The sequence below is a fragment of the Alexandromys fortis genome, unplaced genomic scaffold (genome assembly GCF_014885135.2).
Source record: "Alexandromys fortis isolate MF-2015 unplaced genomic scaffold, M_Fortis_MF-2015_v1.1 scaffold_128, whole genome shotgun sequence".
In the NCBI taxonomy this organism is placed as follows: Eukaryota; Metazoa; Chordata; class Mammalia; order Rodentia; family Cricetidae; genus Alexandromys; species Alexandromys fortis.
In genome coordinates this window covers 1,754,946-1,779,761 of record NW_026068012.1, presented here as the reverse complement: position 1 = coordinate 1,779,761, position 24,816 = coordinate 1,754,946, and the positions used below count along the sequence as shown (strand labels likewise).

The window sequence follows — 24,816 nt, the reverse complement described above, 5'->3', positions numbered from 1 at the left end:
TCACAGCTGCTTTTTAGCTTTTACACTACTGAAATTCCTTACATTCTTTCATTTCATTTTTTTTTTTTTTTTTTTTTTTTTTTTTGAGACAAAGCCCACTGTGTAACAAAGCTGCCCTTGAAGTCAGGATCTTCCTGCTTCTGCCTTGTAAGGACTGAGGGTGTAGGACTGTACCACTACACTGAGAAGTACTGGAGTGGAGGCAGGGCTTAGAGACGTCCATCCTCTACTGAGGGCCTCAGTACTTAGAAGCTGAGAACAGGGCTCGGCTCACCCGCAGACAAGGGGCAACAGGAGGACTCCATGATTGGCTATGTCGGTTCCCTTCAGGTCTGCTGAAGACTTGGCCCCTCTCCTTGTCCCCAGCCCCGTGGCTTTTCCTGACTCTTTCTGATATGGGCTTCCATGGGGTAAGTCTTCCTGCAGTGATATGCCTTTTGAAGCCAAGTTCAAAAGCTGACTCTGGCTGTGGCATTTGGCCCAGGACCCGCATGGGCCCTGCTGCTCTAAGTGACTTAACAAGTGGAGTGCATTGTGTTGCCTTGTCCTTGTCAGAACAAGGCGTCTCCATCCTCACAAAGCAGAGCTCTTAGCTGTGACTTTCTCCGAATCCCTGTCTATCCGTGACTGCATAGGAGCCAGCAGAGGAAGAAGAAGAAGGAGGGAGAGGAGGAGGGGAGGGGAGGGAGAGAGAGAGGGAAGAGGAGAGGGAGGAGAGGAGAAAGAAGCATGGTGGAATACTGCTAGACCTCAGGCCCCCAAGCTCCTGAAATAAGACACAGGGTCAGGGTGAGCACTGTTACCGTTCACATTATTTTTATAAAACATAATGAAGAGACGGCAGGAGCTGCTGCTGCTTCTGCCCCCTCTGCCGCCACTGCTGTTGCTGCCACTGCACGAGACAGCAGGGAAGTCCTTGAGGGTCTGGCTTGTCTATGCAGATTCTTGCAGACAGAAGCTAATTTCAAGTCGTCCTGTACACAGTGGCCATCGCCTCCCAGCTTCAGGGTTCGGTGGTAATTCTGTCTCCCTCCTTTCTTCCCTCAGACCTCCCTCACAGGAAACACCCTGGGGTTCCCACAATCGGAGGCTGGCAGTGTACAAAACTGAAACCAGCTGCTAGTGCTGCACACATAGAGTCCCCTGGGGCTCTAGGCTCTCCCAGGTGCCAGCCTCCAACAGCTCCATCTGCAGTGGGGTATCCGCGATTCACTGTAGGCTGGCCGCACAGGCCAGAGCTAGTGTTCCCTAAGGCATGTCCACACCAACTGCCTTCCACTGCCAGGTGCTGGGCTCTGCCCAGCAGGCTGCTTCCTTGGCTCTCCTCTCTCTTTCATCAATCGAGACAGTGGTACTTACACTTTCAGGTCATGTGTTGATATATGATTTAATGTATCAGTAAAAAATATAACAACCATAAATCACAGAAACCATGAAATTTGTCTTTCTGAGGCAGACTTAATTCACTTAATATGATTATCTCCAATAATCTTCCTTTTCTGTGAACTATATAACTTTGTCCACTTTTATGGCTGAAAAATATTCCATATGTGTGTATATATATCACATTTCCTTGATGGCAATTCTTGGCGGCCTGCTTAAGGTCCCAAAGCTACTGGAACTTCATGAGCTGGGCTCCCATGCTAGGTGCCCTACTCCCAGGCCTGTCCCCAAACTTCTTGGATCCAGGAACTCATTGATTCCATCAGATGAGGGTGTCCTTGGGGTGATGCTTCTCAAAATGAGGCCCTGAGTCAGGACCTGGGGACAAGAGCTCAGTGTCTATAGATCTCCAGGCTCTGGAATCAGAAGAAATGTGGGTTAAATCTGCATGGCAACAAGGAACACTGCCCTCATCGTGGCATTCTGGGAGCTGAGAAGCACCACTCTGGGGTACCACTGAGGGACGGGAGAGGCAACCCAGTATCTGGGTGCAGAGTCAGCAGGTAGAAAGGTCTGTGCTTAGGAGGGCTGTCCTCCCCTCACAGGGTCAGCATCTCTCTTAGGAGGACTGTCCTTCCCCCACAGGGTCAGCATCTCTCTTAGGAGGGTTGTCCTCCCCCCACAGGGTCAGCATCTCTCTTAGGAGGGCTTTCCTCCCCACACAGGGTCAGCATCTCTCTTAGAAGGGCTGTCCTCCATCCACAGTGGTCAGCATCTCTCTTAGGAGGACCGTCCTCCCCACACAGGGTCAGCATCTCTCTTAGGAGGAATGTCCTCAATCCACAGGGGTCAGCATCTCTCTTAGGAGGGTTGTCCTTCCCCCACAGGGTCAGGATCTCTCTTAGGAGGGCTGTCCTCCCCCAACAGGGGTCAGCCTCTCTCTTAACTCATGAGGATCCTGTGCCTGGTGGGGTGTGGATGGTAGGTGATGAAGTTCCCTGGGCCTTGGCTCTTGGTGTCACCTGGGACCTACCTCACTCTTGCCTGTGGTCAATAGCAAGACGTCTTTGGTATATTTTAAAGTAGTTTTTTAAACTTTGACATAGGGACTCATGTATCCAAAGGCTCGCCTTAAATGTGCAGCGTGGCTAGAGATGACCTTGAACTCTTGATCCCCCCACCCTGTCTCCACCTTGGACAACAGGGTCACCTCTTAGAAAGTGGCATTTAGTTAAATACCCAATAACAGAGAAGGAGAAGATCTCTTGGTTGAACAGTGGGAGGACATCCTAGGATAAAAGGGTGCCCTGCAAAGGCCCCGTGATTATCCTGAACCCACAAGAAGGCTGTCATGCTGGCATATGGGGACCAGGAGGAGCAGTCACCGAAGGAGTTTGCAGAGGGTACTGGGAGGGACCCTGGCTTTATCGCAGTCAGCCTGGAAGCTTGCCAGAGAAGGAGTGTATCCAGACTCCACCGCTCTGCCGGCTCCTGGGCTGAGCCTGAGAGTTGGGTGCTCTTGTAGGACACCAGGCTGTGTTGTGCTGGGTCTCTGCGGAGCAGCAGAGCGACAGGGAGAGACATGTTGGGATACACATTGGCAGGGACAGGAGCTAAGTCATCTGCTACTGGAGTGGACAGGGTGAGGAAGGAAGGAAGCAAGGGTAGAGGCTGTCAATCAAGCACACTGGGCAAATCAGAGCTAGAAAGCAACTTGGGTTCACAGCCCGGGCTCCTCTTCAGTGACCTCTTTCTCACTGTGACTGGGCTCCAACAAGTACCAGGTAAACATGGCGGGCACTCCTGCCTCCGTTGGTGCTGTAAACCTTTGCCCATTCCACCGATGGGTCCCAGCCCAAGGGATTTTTGCCCACAGGAGGAGGGTGGAATGTCTGAAAGACACTGTGTATGTGGTATGTGTATCTGTATGTTGTGTGTGTGTGCATGCACACGTGAATGTGTGCGTGTGTGTGAGCATGTATTGTACACTTAAGCACATTCCTCCTCATTCCCTCTGAGCCTCCCCACTTAGCTGAACATTTCCTTTGCTGGCAGGGATGGCAGAGTCTTCTCCAGGGAATAGTAGCACAGTAGTGTGTGCCCCCTCCTCTCCTCTCTCCGATTTCATGTCTGCACTTGACCTGATCTAGTCAGAGTTGCTATTGTACGTCTCTCACCTTTGCGCCAACCCCACGGGGTCTCCCGTGGGAACTGTGCCACCCTTCCTGATGGCCCTCGGTGATCTTCACTGCACTAGAACGTTAAAGTCCTGTGTTCGGGGCTCGCTCTTCATGCTTTGTCTGCCGCTGTTAGAAATGGCTCTGTGTACCTGTTGCACATGATCCATAATGCAGCTCTTCAGGGCCAAGCACTCTCTCTTTGTGCAGTGAACTCGGCTTGGATGTGTGAGCAGTTCACAGGCCTCTTTTCCCACTTGCGTTTTTTTCCTCACTTGGGATTGCTATACATATGCTGTCTTGGACTTGGGGAGCCTTCAGCATTATTTGGGGGTCAGTGACAGTCCCTGGACTAATTGCATTTGCTCCTTTCTGCCTCGGGGCTCTGACTTGCACTGACAAGCGAGTTGCCTCCTCTGAACTCTTGCGTGACAAACACTTTATCCAGTGAGCCATCCCCCAGCCCTGGAATTTTTGTGTATAAAGACACCAATCCCACCCCGAGGGGAGGGCTCGGTCCTTGTGTCCTGGCTTCCTTCCAGAGTTCACACAACTCTGTCAGAATTCAGTGGGGACCCACCCGCACTTGCCACAGAGGGACCTGTGGCTCCTTTTACTTGTGTGGACCCCATGCTGCAAAAGGGGGACGTGGGTACACAGAGGACAAGGTTGGGGGGGCACAGAAGTTCTGTCATTTCCTGTCTCGCTCCCCTTCCTCGCTTCTCCTTAGTGTCCTGCCATTGTTACTCCCTTTGAAGGTCAAACACATGCAGACCACTTTGTGAAAGAAGGGACACAAGGCTGCAGTCCTCCCCAGGGTTGCTGATTGGCTGCAGCTGAAGGGGGGAAAGGGCCTGACTCTGGCATTTTCTGCATTGAAAGTGAAGTCATCAGTTGACCGGAATTCACATATTTTGAAACACAAAAATCCAAAGCTTGGGATTAGAGCTTGCTGTGCGAGCATGAGGACCTGAGCCTGGATCCCTAGCGTCCCTGTGAAAGCTGGGCCTGGCAGTGTGGCACATGCCTCTAATCTCACCCTTGGTGGGGGCGGAGACAGGTAGATCCTCCCTGGGTCTCCTTGGCAAGCTATCCTGGACTGATGGGAAATCCGTCAGCTCTAGTGAGAGACAAGCTGGAAGCAGACTGAGAAGTGACATCCGACTTCAACCTCTGGCTTCCTCATGCGTGCACATACATGTACTAAACAAAATCAAACACACACAGTACATATACCACACACACATACACCATACATCACACACATGAATATTCACATACACAGAGACACATGCACACCACACACACATGAATACACACATAGACACACACCATACACCACACACATGAGTACACGCATAGACACAGACACATACACACCATACACACACAGAGAGAAACATGCACACCATACATCTCTCTCTTAACACACACAGACACATATGCATACCACACACTCACACGCACATGCACACACATAGACATACACACACATGAATACACACATAGGCGTACACACACTCACACATGAACACGCACACGCACGCATGCACACACCCCCTCAGAGCCCCAGAATGATGACTCAGTGGGTTTTTTTTCTCTCTGAAAAAATATCTTTCAAATAAAGCTAAAGAAACTCACATGTAGCAGAGATGCTGTGTCCAGTCTTCGCTGAGGAACTATAGAAGTCATATTCTAATCCTAAACATCAATCCCTCCACAAAGTTTGAATTTCCCTCTAGTCCTCAAGACCCAAGTGAGGCACTGTCCTGGCCTGCTGATAGCCATCTTTGGCTATAAATAGAAACATGCATTTAAATAATTAAACTTCTCCAGGGAAATGTCAGGCCCCGTCGCGGAGACAAAGAACTAACTGTTGTCGAGTTAGCATTTAATTCATTTCGTCTTCGACTGCTTCAGAGAAGGGGAGGACCAGGGTTGCTGGGAAGAGGGAGAGATTCCAGGTGTAAGAGAATATTTAGCCAGAGTAAAAATAACCCTCAGCTGTGAAGACAAGTGTGCACCGTTTCAGTTTGAGCCCGAGCTACACATGAGTCACGCCGGGCCCCACCCGCCGCTCCGGCCGTGGGGTCTGAAGCAGCTTTTCCACTGCGTCTGATTCAGAAATAAAACAGACCCACAAATTACCCCGGAGCTGGCCAGACAATCCATTCCTTGTCTGGGGTCCTAAAAATACCTTTTGTGGGGAGTTGCTTCCATTCACGCTGTGAAACCTGGGACGGGTGGTTTGGCTAATTAACGCCTGGCAGGGGCTCTGGGAGTTAGATTGAGTTATACTCTGGTGGGACCCAGGCCTGGAGAACTCATCCCCACCAGCCCTGTGTGGGGTGGGGTGGCTCACGGAAATGACTTTCCTCTCTTAGGATGCTGTACCTTCATGCATCTTTGTTAACGTGTGTGCATGCGTGTGTGTGTGTGTGTGTGTGTGTGTGTGTGTGTGTGTGCACCCTTGCCTGTAAGAACACATGGAAGCAAGATGACAACCTGGCCTTCATTCCTCAGGCACCACTCTCTTGTTTTGTTACCCGAGACAGGGTCTTTCACTGGAGTTAACCCAGGAGGCTAGGCTGCCTGGCCACTGAGTTCCAGGGATCCCCTGTCTCCAGCTTCCCTAGGCTGGTTTTTCACTTAGTTCTGAGGATCACTATCTTAGTAAAGGCAAGAATTTTACTGGCTGCACTAGCTTGCCAGCCATAGCTTCTGATCATACTGGAATATGAAATTAAAGTAAGGGGCCTTAGCCACTCCAGTGTCGCCTTCTGAGGACAGGGACACTGATGTCTCCCTGCACCTGAGGCAGTGCTTGCTATAGAAGGCTGTAGGCACATTTGTAGGTGAGAATGAGGTGATTTGCCCAGGGGAGTGTGCTCTCCTCCCTGTAGGTCAAGGACAGGGGCATATTGGATCTAGCTGCTTGGGTTTGTCTCTGGGAAGGAGAATCCTGTCATAGCAGCAAGGACATTTGAAAGGACAGCTAGGAATGTCCCAGTGTAGGACAAAGAGAAAGGCCCCAAAGAGTCACCTTTCTGTGCAGGGAACGAGAGAGAGCTAGGGGATGGAGAACCGGCCTTGAAGGACAGCCAGGTGTTTAACAGGTTTGGCGGGTAGGCTCTACCTACCCAAAACGAAGGTGCCTGGGTTTCCCAAGTTCCATCTTGACTGACCTTGGGCTTTGTGCAGAACTGAGTGTATCCTCTAAGTGTTCTAAAGGGAGGGTGAACCAAGGTTTGTACCCGGTACACCCTAGAGAAGTGAGGACCATCTCAGCCACCAGGGTGGTGGTGACAGGTGACACAGCACGGACAGCAGCCACCCTCGCCAGGCTAACGGCCAGGGCTCTGCCATTTACTGTGCCTTATTCCATGATGGAATCTGCCCTGCCGTAAGTAGACGCCACGTCAGAAAATAGACTGCAGACGCCAAGTTTATTTTGTTTTCCAAAGACCGAAAACCTCATTTTACATTTCTTAGTAGGTTTTTCCAGGGGTATTACCCTCTCTTAAAAAAATAAAAAAGGTACGTATGGAAACAACCGAGAGAGATTTTCTTCTTGGGCCGTATGCCACTTCCCAGCAGCCTGTTGTCTGTCCTGGTCCTCGACGTTCTCTTCGGTCGACGATCTGAGTCAGGTCGTGCCCACTCAGCTCTCTTGGCCTCGGGCTCTCTGTTCTGGTTTTCTTTCATCCACCATCTCTGAGGAGCATGCACCCTGCAGGGCAGCCCCTGAATCTTCCAAGGAAGAACATGTGGCCTTCAACTGCAGAGTCAAGTGACCCTTCCAATCAAATTTCAACATCGGATGTATGTCCACACGGGCAAGGCCTTCTTCAGAGCTCTCCCAGAAGCTCTGCCTTCCTTCCATGTGGGCACCCTCGTGCAGTCAACAGAATAACGCACCCTCACTAGCCAGCTCCCCTCTGAGGAGGAGACTCGGGGAAATACTCAGTACTGAGGAAAGGGAGTCTTTTGAGAGATCACCCGACCACGTCTTGCTTGGGCGAATGAACCAGTGATGTTGTAGCCGCTAAACAGCTGGAGTTCAGGACCCTGGCTGCCAGAATTTGAATGCTAGTTCTTCCAGGACTGGTCATGTAGCTTCGGGCAAGTCGTCCCCTCTCTCCCGATTTATCGTGACAGTAAGGCTTACTACCATGGGGACAGGATCAGCTCGCTTGGAGAACTGTGGGATTGTGGTTTTCAAGATTTATTTATTTTTTTTATTTACATGTATGTGTGTCTGTACAAGTCTATGCTGTGTGTGTGGGTACCTGTGGAGGCCAGAAGAGCGCGTCAGATCCCTTGGGACTGAACTTACATGTAGTTATAATCTGACTGATTTGGGTGTTGAAAACCCAAACTCGGGTCCTCTGGAAGTGCAGCCAGTGTTCCTAACTGCTGCGCCACCTCTCCAGGTTCCGTGAGGCGTTTAAAAGGATGCTGTCCTGTTTCTGATCCTGATAAGATTTCTTTTTCTTAAGTAAAATAATATCTCAACTGATGACTTTGAAAAGGGTTTCCTTTCTTCTGGCCCTTGTTCTTGTGTGTGTGTGTGTGTGTCTGTGTGTGTCTGTGTGTGTGTGTCTGTGTGTGCATGGGCTATGCCAGGGAATGATTGGATCCCTAGCTAGAATAGCACGCCAGGGCTGTACTGTAGACTTTAAACTACAATAACATGCAGCCTAGGGAGTTCTTGTCTACCTCAAATTAGGGTGTTTGTCTTTCAAAGCAGAGCCTTTTCCCTTCACTCTGATCAGGCGTTCTCTGCAGGTGAAGAAGCATGGTGAGTTCAGGCCACTGAGCCTGACATTCTAGCTTGTTACTTCTGGGAACCTCTACTCCGTCCCCAATCTTATTTTATGGGTATAGGTGTTTTGCGCTGTGTATATGTCTGTGCACTGCTTATATGCCCAGTGTCCAAGGAAGCTAGTGGACATCAGATCTCCCAGGACTGGGGTTACAGATGGCTGTGAGAAGCCATGTGTGCGTTGGGAATGAAAGCCAGGTCCTACAGAAGAGCAGCCAGTGCTGCTCCTGCCCACTAACCCCCTCTCCATCCCCCCTCTCCACCCTACCTCATCTCCCGTGTGCTCTCTACTCTGTAAGATGGAGGTGATATCTGTTGAGCTGCTGTGAGGACTGGCTGCCATCAGGCCGGGCTCCACACGTCAGTGCCAGGTCTTCCTATGGCAAGCTCTGAGAGCTGACAAGGCAAGATGATAATGAGAATTACTCCACCTACTTAGTGTTTGCTGGAAAGTTGTGCTGGGCACTGGACCATGCACGAAGGATGACCTTTCCTCTCAGAGTTAAGAGTTTCTTCGTTATTGAAAAAAAGAATAACTGTCAAAATCATGTCTCATCCCATCTTCTTCCTTTAATAACTAAATGTAATAGGGTGAGACACTATATATTTTACCTATTATTCTCGAGATATAAGTTTTGGAAATGGGTCTGATGGTTTCATTTTGGTCTTTTTGTGATGAGGGATGGGATTAGAGACTCGTTATTGACATGAATTATGCCTGCCAGTTATAAAATGAGTGCAGAGTAGCTTTGCTAAAGGTGACCTGCTGTGCTTGCTTGCTTGTTTAGAGATAGTCTCACTGCATAGCCCAGGCTGGCCTCAACCTCACTCTGTAGCCCAGGCTGGCCTCAAACTCGTGATCCTCCTGTTTCACCATCTACTATCCCTGGCTTTGACTTTACTTTAAATAGTTATATATAGTTTGGGCACATACTGTCAAAATGCAACATGACAGCTTATTATACCCATATTTGGTGAGGGGGGTCTGCTTCATTTAGTAGAAAAACTCCCAAAATCAGTGTATGGAGTTCTTGTCCTCAGACAGGAAAATTAAACTGTCAACAATTAGAGGAGGGCTGAGGATGTGGCTCAGTAGGTAAGTACTTGTCACACGAATGTGAGGATTGGAGTTCAGACTCCCAGAACCCATGTAGAGCCAGATGGGGCAGAGTGTGTGTGTGTGTATGTGTATGAGTGTGTGTCTATGAGTGTGTGTTGTTCTACTGTTCTAAAGCACTGTAGGAAGATCAGATATGGGATTCCTAAGAAACTCCAGGGCCAGCTAGCGTGATCTACACAATGGTAAACACCAGGAGACCTTATCTCAAGTAGGGAAGTAGGTGAGGAGCAGCACCCGTGGTCTGTAAGCACACGGTGGCACCCGTGTGTCTACACACACACACACACACACACACACACACTTATGTGGTGATAGACAAAGAGGTGGTTAAACCCCAATCCCACCTCTTTCTGGCCTTCACCGTTCTGGTGATTCATTCCTTTGGCTGGAAAAGAAAGAACTGCCGGTGCCTGGTATACTGTAGGCACTCAGTATGTTGCAGTAGATGGATAAGCAGTGGATTTTACTTAATATCTAATGTTAATAAGCAGTCATATCTAATGTTGCTCTTTTGCCCTGGGTACCACCTACTGTCAAAAAAACTCCTTCAAACCCCTAACTTCTCTCCCCAAGCCTCTGTGAGACAACATACCAAACCATTCCTATAACACTAGGTTGACGGATTTTTCCAAAGGGTTAGGAAACTCTGTCTCCAGCAAAGATACTGTGTGGTTTGATATTAGGATGAGTCTCACAGAGATAATCGTTTTCAGCCAGGAAAATATTATAACATCAAGCAGAAATCATGGCTGTGTCGACAGCACTGGAAACACACAGGCCCTGCTCCGTGGGAACGTGGACAGTTATTATTTAAATTGCCTTCATGTTGTCACAGCCGTGAGAACTTTATAAGACAACAGTCTGTCTTTCCCGGGGTCTTGGTAGGAACTCGGTGTGTAACCCTGGCATGACCTGCACAGATAGCTTGTTGATGTCTCCTTGGTGCCAGCACTGAGCTGCTCTGTGGTTCTGGATGCATTGGCAAGTGATGCTGAAAAGAAATCGTTTTTCAGAGCCCGTGGGTACTGTGTAAACTCTCCCTGGGCACTGGGTCCTTGGCCAGGCCTTCCTGTTCACAGTTTTGTCGAGGCCTCTGGATGAGAGATGAATTTCACGACTCCATTTCAGTTCTACCTTGCTCAGAAAGTAGCCCTGCACACCTGCCTGCCTTAGGTGCTTTGGCCCTTCTCAAACTCAAAGGTCAAGTCTATTGTAAGCCCGAAGTTCGGTGACTCTGCAAGTTACCTTCCAAAGATGCAGCTAACAAGCACTGGAGGAGACAAACAAAGGTCCCATAGAGGCGGAATCACAGTCTTCAACACTGGATAGAACATCTAAAGTCAGGAGTCCTTGGGGTGCCTAAGATTTCCAGGAATACGGAAAATGGAAACCAAACCACAATGAGTCCATGTGCTGGGTAGAGCTTCAGAAGTGATTCCTAAATTCTGCTCTAGTTAATGTAACCAGAATGTAGAGATATCATTGCTGAGGTGATCCAGGGTTAGCCATCTGTGGGATAGCCATCATCCCTGGGCTAGCCTCCATCCTTCCTCTGTAGGGTAGCCATCATCCCTGGGCTAGCCTTCATCCCTGGGATAGCCATCATCCTTCCTCTGTAGGGTAACCATCATCCCTGGGCTAGCCTTCATCCCTGGACTAGCCTTCATCCTTCCTCTATAGGGTGGCCATCATCCTTCCTCTATGGGGTAGCCATCATTTCTGCAATAACCGTCTGAGAAAATGGCCATATATTTCTTAGTTCCCTGATGAAGGTGGATTTCTTCTTCTGTTTTAGAAAATATTTATTTTGTTTTATGTGTATGTGTGTTTTGCATGCATGTATGTATGTGCATGCCTAGTGCCTTTAGCAGTCAAAAGAGGGCTTCGGACCTCCCAAAGCGGGAGTTACAGATGGTTCTGAGCTACCATGTGGGTGTGCAGCATGTGCCCATAACTGCTGAACTGTCTCTCTAGCCCCTAAAACTGGTTTTCTTACCTGCTGTTTACCTGTAAGGCCTGATTCCTATGTCTCTCAAACATCACTTACACACACACACACACACACACACGCACACACACGCACACACACACGCACACACACAATGCACCCACATACACACGCACACACAGACTCATGCACATACACACATACGCACATTTGCATGCATATACATACACACACATGAACTCATACACACACACACACACACACACACACACACACGGACGCACACACACGGACACTTTTCTTTTCCTGGAAAGGAGTGTTAATCTTTTTGCAAAGACAGTGACTGCCTTACTGATGGTTCCTGTGGCCTGTCCCCAGGGTCAGTGGAGACAGCTCTTCTCATATGCAGTGCCGTCTTCAGGTCACTCTCTGGGTTCTCTCAGGCCACTGGCTCTTCAGTGGCCTCCCTCACCCCGGTCCCCCACCTTCTCCAGCTTCCCGACTGCGTCCTGACCGCCATCACCATCAGTCCTCAGTCCCCCAGATCCTGTGTTTGTCCAGGAATGGGAACCCGAGAGGGGATTTTCCCTGAGGTTTCCAAAGAAGCATCACCCCAGGAAAGCATGGCTGAGCAGCCCGGGCCCCGTGTCTGTCTGCCGCTAGCCCTGTTTGCTGTCACTGCGAGAATGAACAGCAGCTCGCTGTTCCCTGAGTGTTCCCAGTCAGCTGTCACAGAGGGAGTCTGGACACGACAATTTCAGGAGTCGGTTAGCAAAATAGAAGCCAGACAGCAGCTTGGCTTCCCACGTATGTGCTCTGTTTCTCCCGAGCGTGGGTCCCAGCATGGTCGCAGACGGCTGTGCAGGATGCTGAGACAACAGGAACTCTTTACTCATGGTTCTGAAGATGGGACAGCCAAGGTCAGGTGCCAGAGAGCACCATGTTCACTGACCCAAGGGCGTTCTCTTTGGGTGAGGGGTGGCTGCATCCTCACATGGAGGGAGTGAAACAATTGGGGGGGGGCTCTCTTTCTCTTTCTTCCTACTTGCTTGTCTCGTACATGTGTGTATGCATGTGTGTGTGCATGTGTGTGCAGGTATACACATTCATACGCTTGCCTGTGAAGGCCAGAGTTCAGTGCCTGGTGTGGTTCTCCACTTCCACTTGATTCTCTGAGACAAGGTCTCTTCCTGAAGCATGGATCTCACCAATAGGCTGAACTGGCTGGGCAGCACTGGGGCCCTGAGTGCACACACTGCGTGCTGGGCTTTTTAGTGGACCCTAAGGTCCAGCTCCAGCCTTTATGTTTGATAAGCGATTTACCCACTGAGCCAGCTCTCTGGTTCCTCACTGTCCTCTCATCCTTTTGTCACCGGCTCTACCGTCCTGACCTGAGCTAAATCTGGTTACCTCTCTACTATACCATTGCATGGGGCTTAGAGCTTCAGTGTGTGAATTTGGGGTACCATAATATTCTGACCTTTTTTGTTTGTTGGTTTGTTTTGTTTTTTTTTTCGATACAGGGTTTCTCTATAGGTTTGGAGCCTGTCCTGGAACTAGCTCTTGTAGACCAGGCTGGCCTTGAAGTCACAGAGATCCACCTGCCTCTGCTTCCCAAATGCTGGGATTAAGGTGTGCGCCACCACAGCCTGACTTACTCTGATCGTGTAATGCTTTCATGGTCTTTCCCACATTTCTCCTCGGCCCACTCCATGTATCACTAGCGCCGAGCCCTGCCCTCTGGGTACCCTACTGACAGCAGAACCTGTCTTCTTCTCCCACAGGAACTCTCCTGATGCATGCAGCGTGACCAAAGGTGGGAAGATGGTGGACAGCCCTGATCCCGTGGGGATGAGCTACAGCAGCTACATGGAGGAGAAGCACATGCCACCCCCCAACATGACCACAAGCGAGCGCAGAGTGATCGTCCCCGCAGGTCAGAGTCTTGGAGTCTCGCTCTGGTTAACAATCCCTCCTTTCAGGAAAGATGGGCCATCCCTAGTCAGGGACGACATGGCCACCGTTCCTGCTTGGGTCTGCTCTCTGCTTCACCCCGTGTCACCCGGCCCCATGTCAGTCTGTCCTGTTGTTCTTGATGAGTGCCGGCTGCACCAGAGACTGAGAGAGTGGGTGGAGGGGTAAAGGTTCCATGGCTGAGCATGCACAGGAGGAAGTAGAAACCCACGGGGGAGCCAACCCCAGCCACCCCAGCCTCTGGCTTCCTCTTGAAACACTTCGTCTCTTCACCCGAGGCAAACCAAGTTTTATTCATGTAAGATGGAGGACCAGGCTGAGCCGAGGCCTGCCTGAAGCCTCCATTTTATCCGTGTAGAATCATGATGCGTGGCGTCGCTTTGGGCTGTCTCGTATTTCTGGGGTGTTGTCAGGGTGCCTCGGTGTTAGTAAAGTCTTTTCGAGGGAGAAGGGCCTGACTTGGGCCTCTCCACAGAGGAACATGAGATGAGGAATCAGATCGGTCAACTTTCCGTGAGTGTCAGCAGGTCTCGTTCAGAGGCACTCGTTCAGTGATGGCCAGACAAATCAAAAGGTGCTTCTGCAGATGGCGTCCGGCTGGCACAGAGCAGAGGGCTGTTTCTTCATTCTGAAGGAAGCTGCTTTCAGCTGTGCCCTCCTCGGGTTGCTTCATGCCAATGTAGGCAGTTATTCCGTTAATGGTGTTGGTAAGACAGTGAGCTGTGGATGGTTTTGCAAGTTGTGAATCTTTCAGTTATTGGTCAAGCTCCAGGTATGTGTGTTCACACGTCCACAGATGAACACACACACACACACACACACACACACACACACTAGCAGCAGCAGAAGCTGTTGTACCCATCCCGTCAGCAGCAATACCTGTATTCTAGCTGCCTCACTTAGGCACTTTTGGGGTGTGGAGAGCTCTGCACATGTCGAAATCTTCAGAACTAAGTGTCTGGTTCCTGGAGCTCCTGCTGGTTAGATGTAGTGCCTGGTACCCAACAATGTGAGCTGAAACCTTAACTGCTCTCCAGCATTTGCTCTTTCCATTACTACCTGCTGGCATTCATATCAGACAGAGCAGGGTGGGAGAGAGAGAGAGACAGACATATACAAAATCAAGATAGACTCAACTTTAGAGTAAAGGAATGAGGTGTGTGACCAAAATGGAGAATTTAACATAAAGGGAGACCCACGTGTGCTACACATGGTATCCATGTAAACACATGGGACACATATCCGTGTGAGCATGTGGTACAAATGGTATCGTTGTAAACATGTGGTACACATGATATCTGTGTGAACATGTGGTACAAATGGTATATCTATCTGTAAACATGTGACATGTGATAACTGTGTGAACGTGTGGTATACATGGTATCCACGTAAACATGAACGTGTGCACTCCTCTACTTGTTGAGAGACTGCATCCCAATCAGTTCATTATACACTGAGATACTGCACTCCTCTAGAAGGCATGCTAGCTTACACTCACCCATCTAAACACCTGCACTAGCAAAAATCATCACACCAAAGCCCACTTATAATAAAGTGCTGAGCGGCTCAGGTGATGTGTTGACGGAAACCCAGAAGGATTGTTCTTTGCCCCCCTAGTCTGGGAAAATACATTTCCTCAACTCTATTTGGTGTCAGCTCTGATTTCCATTGTGACAGATGGCACAGAGCCCCAAACCAGAGCTGTCTCCTCTCCTTGGTTCCTCAGAACAGCCCAAATCTAGTAGGTTTAACTCTGAAGTCTGATTTCCAGATGTTTCCAAGGCTGTGGCTGCAGATAGGTGTGTAGAAACAGTGGGTTCCAAGTGCACACAGAGAGCTGGTACTCTGTGTAATGTAAGCATCATGCATCTCACAATCTCCTGCACCAAGGGCCGTGTCCTCTGTGTGATGGGTGTGCCTCTGTGATTCTTTTTTGTTTTTTTTTGTATTTTGTATTTTGTTTCCTTGAGACGGGATTTCTCTCTGTATCCCTGGCTGTCCTGGAACTCACTCTGTAGACCAGGCTGGCCTTGAACTCAGAGAGCCGCCTCCCAAGTGCTGGGATTAAAGGAGTGCACCACCACCACCTGGCATACATCTGTGATTCTTAGAAGCGTGTGGAACCGAGGCTGCTATTTCATTATCGGTGGTGCATGCCAGGATGTGCTAACAGTGTGGGTTACTACAGAGCCGGGCATGGTCACAGGCTTCATGACATTCTTAAAAGTTGCAAAATGCTGAACCAGTGTAATAGGACCTCTGATTTTAGCGGTTTATAGCATTTCTTTTTGTTTCTCCTCTAAAATAGGTGCTAAAATGTTGAGCTGTTCAGACCACTCTCTTTTTTTGCCCACATTTTAGTTTTGTTTTTGAACAATCAGCTCAAACCCTTTGATATGAGTATCTCAGAGACTGAGTGGCCACACCCATCTCTTCCTTTGCTCTGCATTCTCTAAGCTTTTCCTGTGTTCCATCACCATGGACAAAGGCGCCTATGAGACTGCACTGTTTCTTCTCCGTCTCCAAACACTCAGGCTGCAAAGCCCCGGCTCGGTATCTTTCCAAGCCCATCCATGTCGGATCACCCAGGAATTGTCCCCTGAGCATCCGTTACTCCTGCCAGTCTCTTGGGAGAGGTCAGAGAGCACTCAGCATGACCCACCCAGGCGGGTGACCGGAGAATGTACAGAGCTCAAATTAATGACTCTGACGTGTGATCTAGAATATCCAAGCAAAGGTAGTTTGTGCAAAAGAGAGGTTGTGAAAGTTTCCTTTATAGCCATCATGGCCCCTTTGCAGCCTCTGCCTTTTCCTCAGCCTCTGTTTCCTTCGCTCCTCCTCAGTCATACTCTATTCCGGGCACACTGCTGCCCGTACCCTGCATCTCCAGTGCCTGGGCCTGTGCTGTGTGTGTGGCTGTGCTACCCTTCTTCCCTCCTTTGGTGACAAACTCTGCGCATCCTTCAAAACCTCTTTTCAGTGCCCCACACCTATGTGCTTAACTCTCTAGCAATTGCTTTTCTTATGATACCTGACCAATCATCATGTTTTTGTTTCAGTCTATATGCTTATATGAGACACGAGTATGTTTATAAAAATAGAGAACATGGATTTAATTCTAAAACATACCTGAGATGCTTTATGAGCTGTAAACTATTGACCACAGGACGTGTGACCCAAAATCAAAATTCAGATTCAGTGCAGTGTGATTACAATACACATGGAAGACTAAGTATGTGAGGGAAGAATGAAGTCACGCTGATGGCAGGGTCAGCCAAGACGCTGTGGTTAAGCCCCTAGTGTGGCTTTGAGCTCCTGGTTGTCAAGATAAAAACTGCAATTTGGGGAAAACAATTAAAAAGTTGTTTCATAGGAAAAGTAATGCTTATCTCAGCCAAGACTCCAGAAGCAGTGTTCTTGGAGCCTACAGACCTGACTGCCTGCTGCTTCAGTTGTGGCTCAGCCTTTCAGCATCCTGGGTCTTCTGACTGTCGTGGAAAGTCTGAGTTAGTTACACTGCAGTCAGCCCGGGGAGGGCAGCAGCAGGTTACCAGGACTCTTCCGTGGCTTCGTGCGACAGGGTTTTGAGTTCTCAGAGTGATAAGGGACTGACATGACCCTCCCTAGAATGACGTTGCTGAGCCGCACCAGGAAACAGGTGACGAGGATTAGATCCCCCCCCCCCCCCAGGCTCCGATAGCTGGACCTCACATTTTCCTCGCTCCAGGTCTGTTATTTATGAGGCCTGTGTGACCAGATGGTAAGTTGTGCCAGGAGCTTCTGGCGTCCTAATAACAGAGCTGCAGGTAGGCACAGAAAAGGCCACATGTTGACTTGATGACAATTGTCACTTATTAAGCAGGAACCAGGGGATCATGGGAGTTGTGTGGTGATTGGAAACCACAGTTCAATGTCTCCCATGAACCACGAGAAAATAAATACTCAGAGAGATGAAGACGCTGTCCCAGAGGCACCCACACAGTTGAGTGGGGCCCGGGTCTGCAGAGAACCCATTGGTAGAATCCTATCAGTGCTTCGTCTTTCTCTGCCACTGTCACCCCGCCACCCTGGTGGCCTCGCCCATTATGTCATGTGTCTCCCAACTAAACCACCAGACAAGTGATAACTGAAACCACTTTATCTGTAAATTATCAGCTGCTGGTGGCTGAGGGAATTGTGGGGGTCATATGTAAGACTGGAATGTTATGAAAGAAAATGGATGGTAGCTGCCACCTACTGTGTACATGGTTGTCAGGCTGCCACCTATTGTATACATGATTGTCAGGCTGGCACCTACTGTGTACATGGTTGTCAGGCTGCCACCTACTGTGTACATGATTGTCAGGCTGGCACCTACTGTGTACATGGTTGTCAGGCTGACACCTGCTGTGTACATGGTTGTCAACCTGACACCTACTGTATACACATGATTGTCAAGCTGATACCTACTGTATATGCATGATTGTCAAGTGACACCTACTGTATGAGCATGGTTGTCAAGCTAACACCTGCTATATATGTATACACATGATTGTCAAGTGACACCTACTATATTTATATACACGATTGTCAACTTGACACCTGCTGTCTATGCATGATTGATTGTCAAGCACACAGACACAGCATTTCTAGAAATGGTGGAGACCCTGCCAAGATATGATGCTGGGAATATCCATTGCTCTCACTCTACTGAAGAAACAAAACTTACGACACCAAGAGAGTTGACCTGGGTGCTCTAGCCAGTGTCGTGAAAAACCAGAATTCTAGCCCGGTGTTGTGTGACTCCCATGTAAACTCTTAATCCCATATAAACCAACAAAAACACCCAAGAAGAGCTAGGGGATGATATAGTGGAGTTTGTTGAGTTAGTGAGGTTCTGCGATGACCCTTTCTAATAGTTCAAAATGAAGAAGAGAATCCTTGTGAGAATACACAGAAGGGTACAGAATTACTCTGACTTATTATGTAAATCGAGGATGAAATTAGATTTACAAGCAGCGTGAGTCTATTGATAACTGTTCCTCCCTTCAGGAAAAACGTTTTAAAAATGGGCCTTAACCAAAAGCTGGTTCTGTGTAAGTCTAGAGAGAGACGGGCACAGAGCAACAAGCATGTCTCCGTCCTGGTTTCACCTATGCTGCTGTGGCAAAAGTGACTCAAGAGACTCATGATATAGCATACTCACATCATGTCCACAGTCAGGAGCAGAGAGAACTGCATACATGTAGCATGCTTAAACACTCCCACAGTCAGGAGCAGAGAACTGCATGCGTGTATCATGCTTATTTGCTTTCTTATCCTCAGCACCCTTCCTCCACTTGTATACAGTTGAGGAACTCTGCCTAGGGAATGGTGCTGCCTGCAGGGGGCTGGGACTTCTCAGATCAGTCAGCGTAATTAATGCAATTTCTCATCGATACACTCATGGACCAGCCCAGCATGGACAATCCTCCACTGGGAATCTCGTCCCAGGTGATTCTAGGTTGTGTTAATAGTCATCAAAGCCTCCTGGGTGGGGAACGGGAACAGTGGTGGGGCAGTGCTGTCGTGTAGGAGAAGGGATTGGAAGTGAAGCTTTGCTTTTGGTGTTTGAGAAAAAAAGAGAACTTTGATGATAAAACTTTAAATTTATTTTAAATAATATCAAGAAATAGGAGAAATAGCATGGAAGTGGCCAAATGGCAGTAGGAGAGGGGATGGTCGTAAAAAATAAAATAGATCACCTTTGGGTTAAAGCAGTGGCTCACAGTGGTTAAGAGCACGGGCTGCTCTTGCAGATGACCCAAGTTCTATTCCCAGCACCACATGGCAGCTCACAGCTGCTTGTGGCCCTTAACTCCAGTGATCTGATGCCCTCTTCTGGTCTCCACTGGCACTGCACACACATGGCACATGACATGTGGGGGGGCACCCATGCACATAAAATCATAATGAACACAATGAATTAAATTAGGTCCTAGGAAGGAGGTGAAAACAGAGCCAGCAAAGCAAGAACAATGGGAAGTATGAAATCCAGAGGCTGCAATAAAATAACTCACCCAGCAATTGTGTATATTGGTAAAATATTTCACACACACTGACATAATTGATAGTAAACAGCTGGAATGAGACATATTAATCAAAAGCTAACAAGAATCTAAAAAAAAACTAAAACATTGACAAATAAGATTTTAGGCAAAAAGCCCTATTAGGGATGACAGAGGTTTATTATGTAATATTGAATTCATGGGAAAGACATAATGATGATGAACACATGTACCTGGTAACACAGCCTCAAAATTAATAAACAACGGCGAGGGGAACAAACAAACCCATTTCAGTGTGTGAGTCTGATTTACCTTTCTCAGTAATTGGTAAGTCAAAGACAGGTGTGTGCATGCGTGTACATGTGTACGTGAGTTCTAGAACTCTGCAGGCAGTGAGTAGCGTGCTTTTAGGAACGCAAAGGGACATTCACAAATATCACCTTGGTCTCTGCCATCTCAAAGGCTAACAAGGCGGAGTGTTAAAAAGATCAGTGTTGTAGCAGACCTTGCTCTCTAGCCAAGCTGAACAGAATTAAAGGCCAAGAGGGTAGATTAACGTAAGCCGCAGGCCATCAATTATAAATTTGAAAGTTTCAAAAACAGCTTTGAGGAAGTCCTTCGCTTGGGGTCAAATTTCGGTTTGTGGTATTGAGCACTTCTGAAATTCCTGCTCTCTGCTGGGCCTGCTTTGTAAACAGGGCTCTGCCCTCATTGGGAGGCCAAATGTCGAGTCCCTGGACTTGTCTTAGATACAGGTTGGCTCCCTTGCACCAGGCCTGTTTTACAGTAGGCCTTCCATATGGCTTGGGGGTGTATTTTATTATATAGTCTACATTTTTCCTAGCCAAGAGTTACTTTTCTGTTGTGGAGGCATCTCGCTGATATTCTCCATCAGTTCAGCTCATGTTGAATCGTACCCTCTAGAAGGGCTTTGGAAATGGAAGTGTTTGCCCGTGCTAGGGCTTGTGTACAATGACGGTGTAGTCTGGTATTGACTGCACAGTACCCCTTTCCCTAATTTCAGCCACTATCTATTCATATTTTCCTGGCAACTGATGAACTCAACTGGATCAGAATCTTGTTTTATGGAACTAGAAGAGGGTTTTCTGTTTTTTTTTTTCAATTGCATGTTAATTTATTTGTTGTGTAGGCAGATGGGGGCTCTCCATAGATAGTGTGTGAGGGTCAGAGGACACTTGGGTGTGTCATTTCTCATCCATCACCATGTGGGTCCTGAGGATCACACTCGGGTTGTCGGGCTTGGCAGCAAGTGTCTTTACCCACTGACTCATCTCCCCAGACACAGAAAGTCTTTATGACTTTTTCCGGCCCTGCTCACGTGTGTCTCTTCCTTACATAGGCATTAAGAATAACATAATTGGGAAACTCTATATGGTGATGTACTTATATGTTTTAAGATCTAGTTGGCTAAAATAGAATTTATAAACCTATGGGCTATTAATCATGTGGTATAAGATACAGAAAAGGCAGGAGGATCTCTGGTCCCTTGCCCTTTTGCTGTTCTTGGAACCATATTGACACAACATGGCTGTTTCCATACAGTTCACCTCCCAGGAGGAGGCTGAACACACAGTGTCTTATCTTCTTTGGCTTATGATTTATTCAACAGAAGCACCCCCCAAAAGGCTCTTAAAATAAAAGATAAATCAAGCTCTTATGTACACAGGAAGAGGCAGCCCTGGAAATTGAATTCATTATTTCATTTTAGCAGAGTTGACTCTGCAAACCCTCATGTGTGGGTCTTTTTTCTCTCTGGTTTGTTACTGTTGGCCAAGTGTTTTCACACCCATTATCTCATTGACGTTTTGCCTCCGCGCTGCAATAGTTCATTTAATTAGCCACAGGAAAAAAAGAGTAACTCCAGAGGAGGCAATGTTTACACCTGGTAAGAGCCCAAACACGCATGCGCTGACTCCCAAGAGGGCCTTCCATTTTCATCACTGAGTTCTCTGTACTTGCTGTACTTAAAGACGCCTTCACATGCCTCAGAAATTCCTAATGACTCTAAAATTCCAGTGTAAAACTTGACCTTACCATGATGCTCGGGCTTCTCCTCCATCTGACCTCAGCATCCCTGCCCATTTCTCTTCTCCATCCTCCGTCTGCATCTCCCATCTCCACTCTTCATCCGCCTCCTCCATTTCTACGCCATCTTCACACCCCATCTGAATCCCTCTTCTTCATCCCCAGTCCCCATTTCTATTCCCTGTCTCTTTGGGAAAACCTACTGACAGCTGAGTCACATTCACTGTAAGAGTGTTTTGAGTTCCCTATGCCTTATTTCATATTCCCTGGTTAGTAGTTTGCACAGATATGGTTATTAATTTATTCTTGTGTGTGTGTGTGTGTGTGTGTGTGTGTGTGTAGTTCTTGAAGTTGAACACAGGTTTTCATTGTTTTTAGATACAGAATTTTATTTTCCTTTCCACTGACAACCATACATTAGTATCCCAGGATGGTGGCAGGACTCCTGTGTACTTTTCCTTATTCCATCCAGCAAACATTGTTAGCTATTTCCTTAGCTGCCCAGTGCTTCTCTTTTTTTTAAAAAAAAAAAACACAGTTCCCCTTCCCTCCCCTCCTCTTGGCTCCCTTCATCCCCCCATCTGCTCCTCCCTAAAGGGTAAGGTCTCCCATGGGGAGTCAACAAAGGCTGGCACATTAAGTTGAGGCAGGACCAAGCCCCTTTGCCCTGCATCAAGAGTGAGCAAGGCATCCCACCATAGGGAATGGGCTCCAAAAAACCAACTCATGCACCAGGAATAGATACTAGTCCCACTGCCAGGGGCCCCTCAAACAGACACAAACATTACCCAAATGCAAGGGTCCAGTTCAGTCCCATGCAGTCCCACGCAGGCTCTCCAGCTAATGGTCTAGAGTCCAGGAGCTCCCAGGAGCTGGGGTCTGCTTTCTCTGTGGATTTCCCCATCATGATCTTGACCTCCTCCCCCTCTTGCTCGTATAATCCCTCTTCCCTCTCTTTGCTTGCAAAGCAGATAATGTAGAGACCGAGCCATCTCCCCAGCCCTATTTACATCCTTTTGTGATCTGTAATTAGCACTTTGTTGATGATGTTTTATAACTCTAATCTCTTATATAAGCACATCAGTAATTTTTTCAAGGGGTACTTTTTAGTTTTATACATTTTTAAATTAATAAGTAAAAGTGACAGTAACTGAAACGGAACCCAGATATCTACAGGAGACTGAGCCACAGCAGTGGCCGAGCTAATTCTCTTCAACTTGGAGGATGCTTCACTTGAGGGTGGAGATCTGTGTGCATCTAGACCGGCGCAGGAGGGAGGCTGCTCCAGGGCTGTGACTGGCATGCACTCTGCGTGCAGTAGATTTGCCTGGAGCTGCTGACTGAGTCTGTCCCTGTTCCCTTTCAGATCCTACTCTATGGAGCACAGACCACGTCCGGCAGTGGCTGGAATGGGCAGTGAAGGAATACGGCCTCCTAGACGTGGACGTCTTGTTATTCCAGAATATTGACGGGAAGGAGCTGTGCAAGATGACGAAAGATGATTTCCAGCGGCTCACTCCGAGCTACAACGCCGACATCCTTCTCTCGCATCTCCACTACCTCAGAGAGAGTAAGCTGCCTGCCCTCAGTGGCCGTGCTGTTGCCATGGTCGCAGACCCAACTTCAGGAGGGTCAGAAAGGGTGGCCCCCAGCATCCTCTTGCTCTCACTGAGTGCCCATGTCTGACATGAGTAAACCACACCGTAGAGCTGAGAGGTTCCTGATGTAGACAACAGTGCAGACTCTTCTGGAGACAGGGCAGCAGCCTTCTCCCTCCTCCGAGGAAAGTGGAGTGTGGTAGAGAAGTGGCCACACCCTCCACAGAGTCTATGATGTCCGAAGCTGTAAGGCAGCCAAGCCTCCTCCTGGATGGGATTGCGGGTTGTTATCTTCCTTAGAGCTGTGTGAACCTGTGTCGGTTTAGATTAATGAAGACCAATAGTAATAGATATTTGAACAATTTTAATGGCAGAACCAGACTCACGAAACCAAGGTTCCAGCGGAGTACCAGAAGCAGGAAGGGGTGCGCAGCGTCTGCGCACCCAATTTATCAGTAAACATTCGCCGGAGGCGAGCCCGCCCCCAAGGGGAGGGCTTATCCCTACATGAACCTATCCCATATCCAACCTGAACACCAAAAGGGAGGTTGTTCGCTTGAGAGAATAGGTTCCTGTCGGTCAGTATCGGCATACATCTTAAGGATGCTGCATGCCCTAGTGCCGACATCTCTGAACACGGTCCCAAAGGATCCCAATACAAGTGGGTAGGGTTCTCCTTGGAGGCTTTGCCTGGCATCCCATGCCCGTGTCTCCCGTGTGAAGTCGCCCCCTTTCATATTTAATGCATTAACCAGTATTGCAGGGTTTAGATGTTTCCAGCAAAGACCATACTTTCAGGGATCATTTCTATAGTTCGTTACTAGATGTTTCCAGCACCCCAAGGTGAGGGTGGGGAGGGATGTTTTCCTTTCTTTCCTCTTTGATTCCGTTTATTTTTAAGAAAGGTCGTGTCCCCCCCCCCCCATCTCAGTATTGCTCTGTGTTTTGTTTTGTAGCTCCCCTTCCACATTTGACTTCCGATGACGTCGATAAGGCTTTGCAAAACTCTCCGCGGCTAATGCATGCTAGGAACACAGGTAATGCTAGCCCTTCCCCACGGAAAAGCCTCGGGGCCCTGTCCACAGGGGCGCGCTTTCGAGTGAAATCCACAGGTTAGAGTTGAGAGGGGGCCATTTCTTCCACCACAACCCCCTTAGCCATGAAAGGATTTTCGATTTTGCTTGTTTGTTTGTTTTGCTTTTGGACCAATTGTACAAATCCTCCTACGAGTGCCACTGTGAGTCGCAATCCACCAGTGCCACTGTGAGTCGCAATCCACCAGTGCCACTGTGAGTCGCAACCCACCAGTGCCGTTGCCTACGGAGATGAAAAGCTCCCTGGTATAGCCTCCCCCCAGGTCTGTTAGTCTCTGTTTTCATTCCCAAAGCAGTGTTTTCTACGATTCCTTGGTGTTTCTCAGACAGGTCTGGCCTATTGGACTTGCCTCGATTAATCTTCTGCACAGATGCGTATGTTTGCAGAGGGCCATGGAAGGAATGTCTCATACGTTTTGCAAACCTTTTCTCAAGGGAAACACGGCTACAATATTGGAGAATATGAAACTGGCCCCCGATTCACTGCCTTCCTTTCTGTCTCTGACTACAGGCTCTACACTTGGGTCTGTTGTATGCTAGAGCTAGCAGGGCTTACAATGGTCCTTGTCCTGACTAACCTCCCTTCCTGCTCTCAGTACACTTAGAGTTCTCTGGATAAATGTGT

The 24,816-nt window shown here is 48.4% G+C and overlaps 1 protein-coding gene and 1 pseudogene across 3 annotated transcripts in view; both read left to right on the top strand.

Moving 5' to 3' along the window:
• Erg (ETS transcription factor ERG) overlaps positions 1-24,816 on the top strand; it is a 155,839-nt gene that overhangs the window by 111,412 nt on the left and 19,611 nt on the right. For all 3 annotated transcript variants that reach the window (XM_050162065.1, XM_050162067.1, XM_050162066.1), the window contains 3 exons: positions 13,238-13,389; positions 22,866-23,069; positions 24,054-24,134. In XM_050162065.1, the coding sequence (XP_050018022.1) occupies positions 13,238-13,389; positions 22,866-23,069; positions 24,054-24,134 (437 nt within the window). The remainder of the gene's footprint in view (positions 1-13,237; positions 13,390-22,865; positions 23,070-24,053; positions 24,135-24,816) is intronic.
• Positions 23,880-23,952, top strand: LOC126513671 (uncharacterized; annotated as a pseudogene).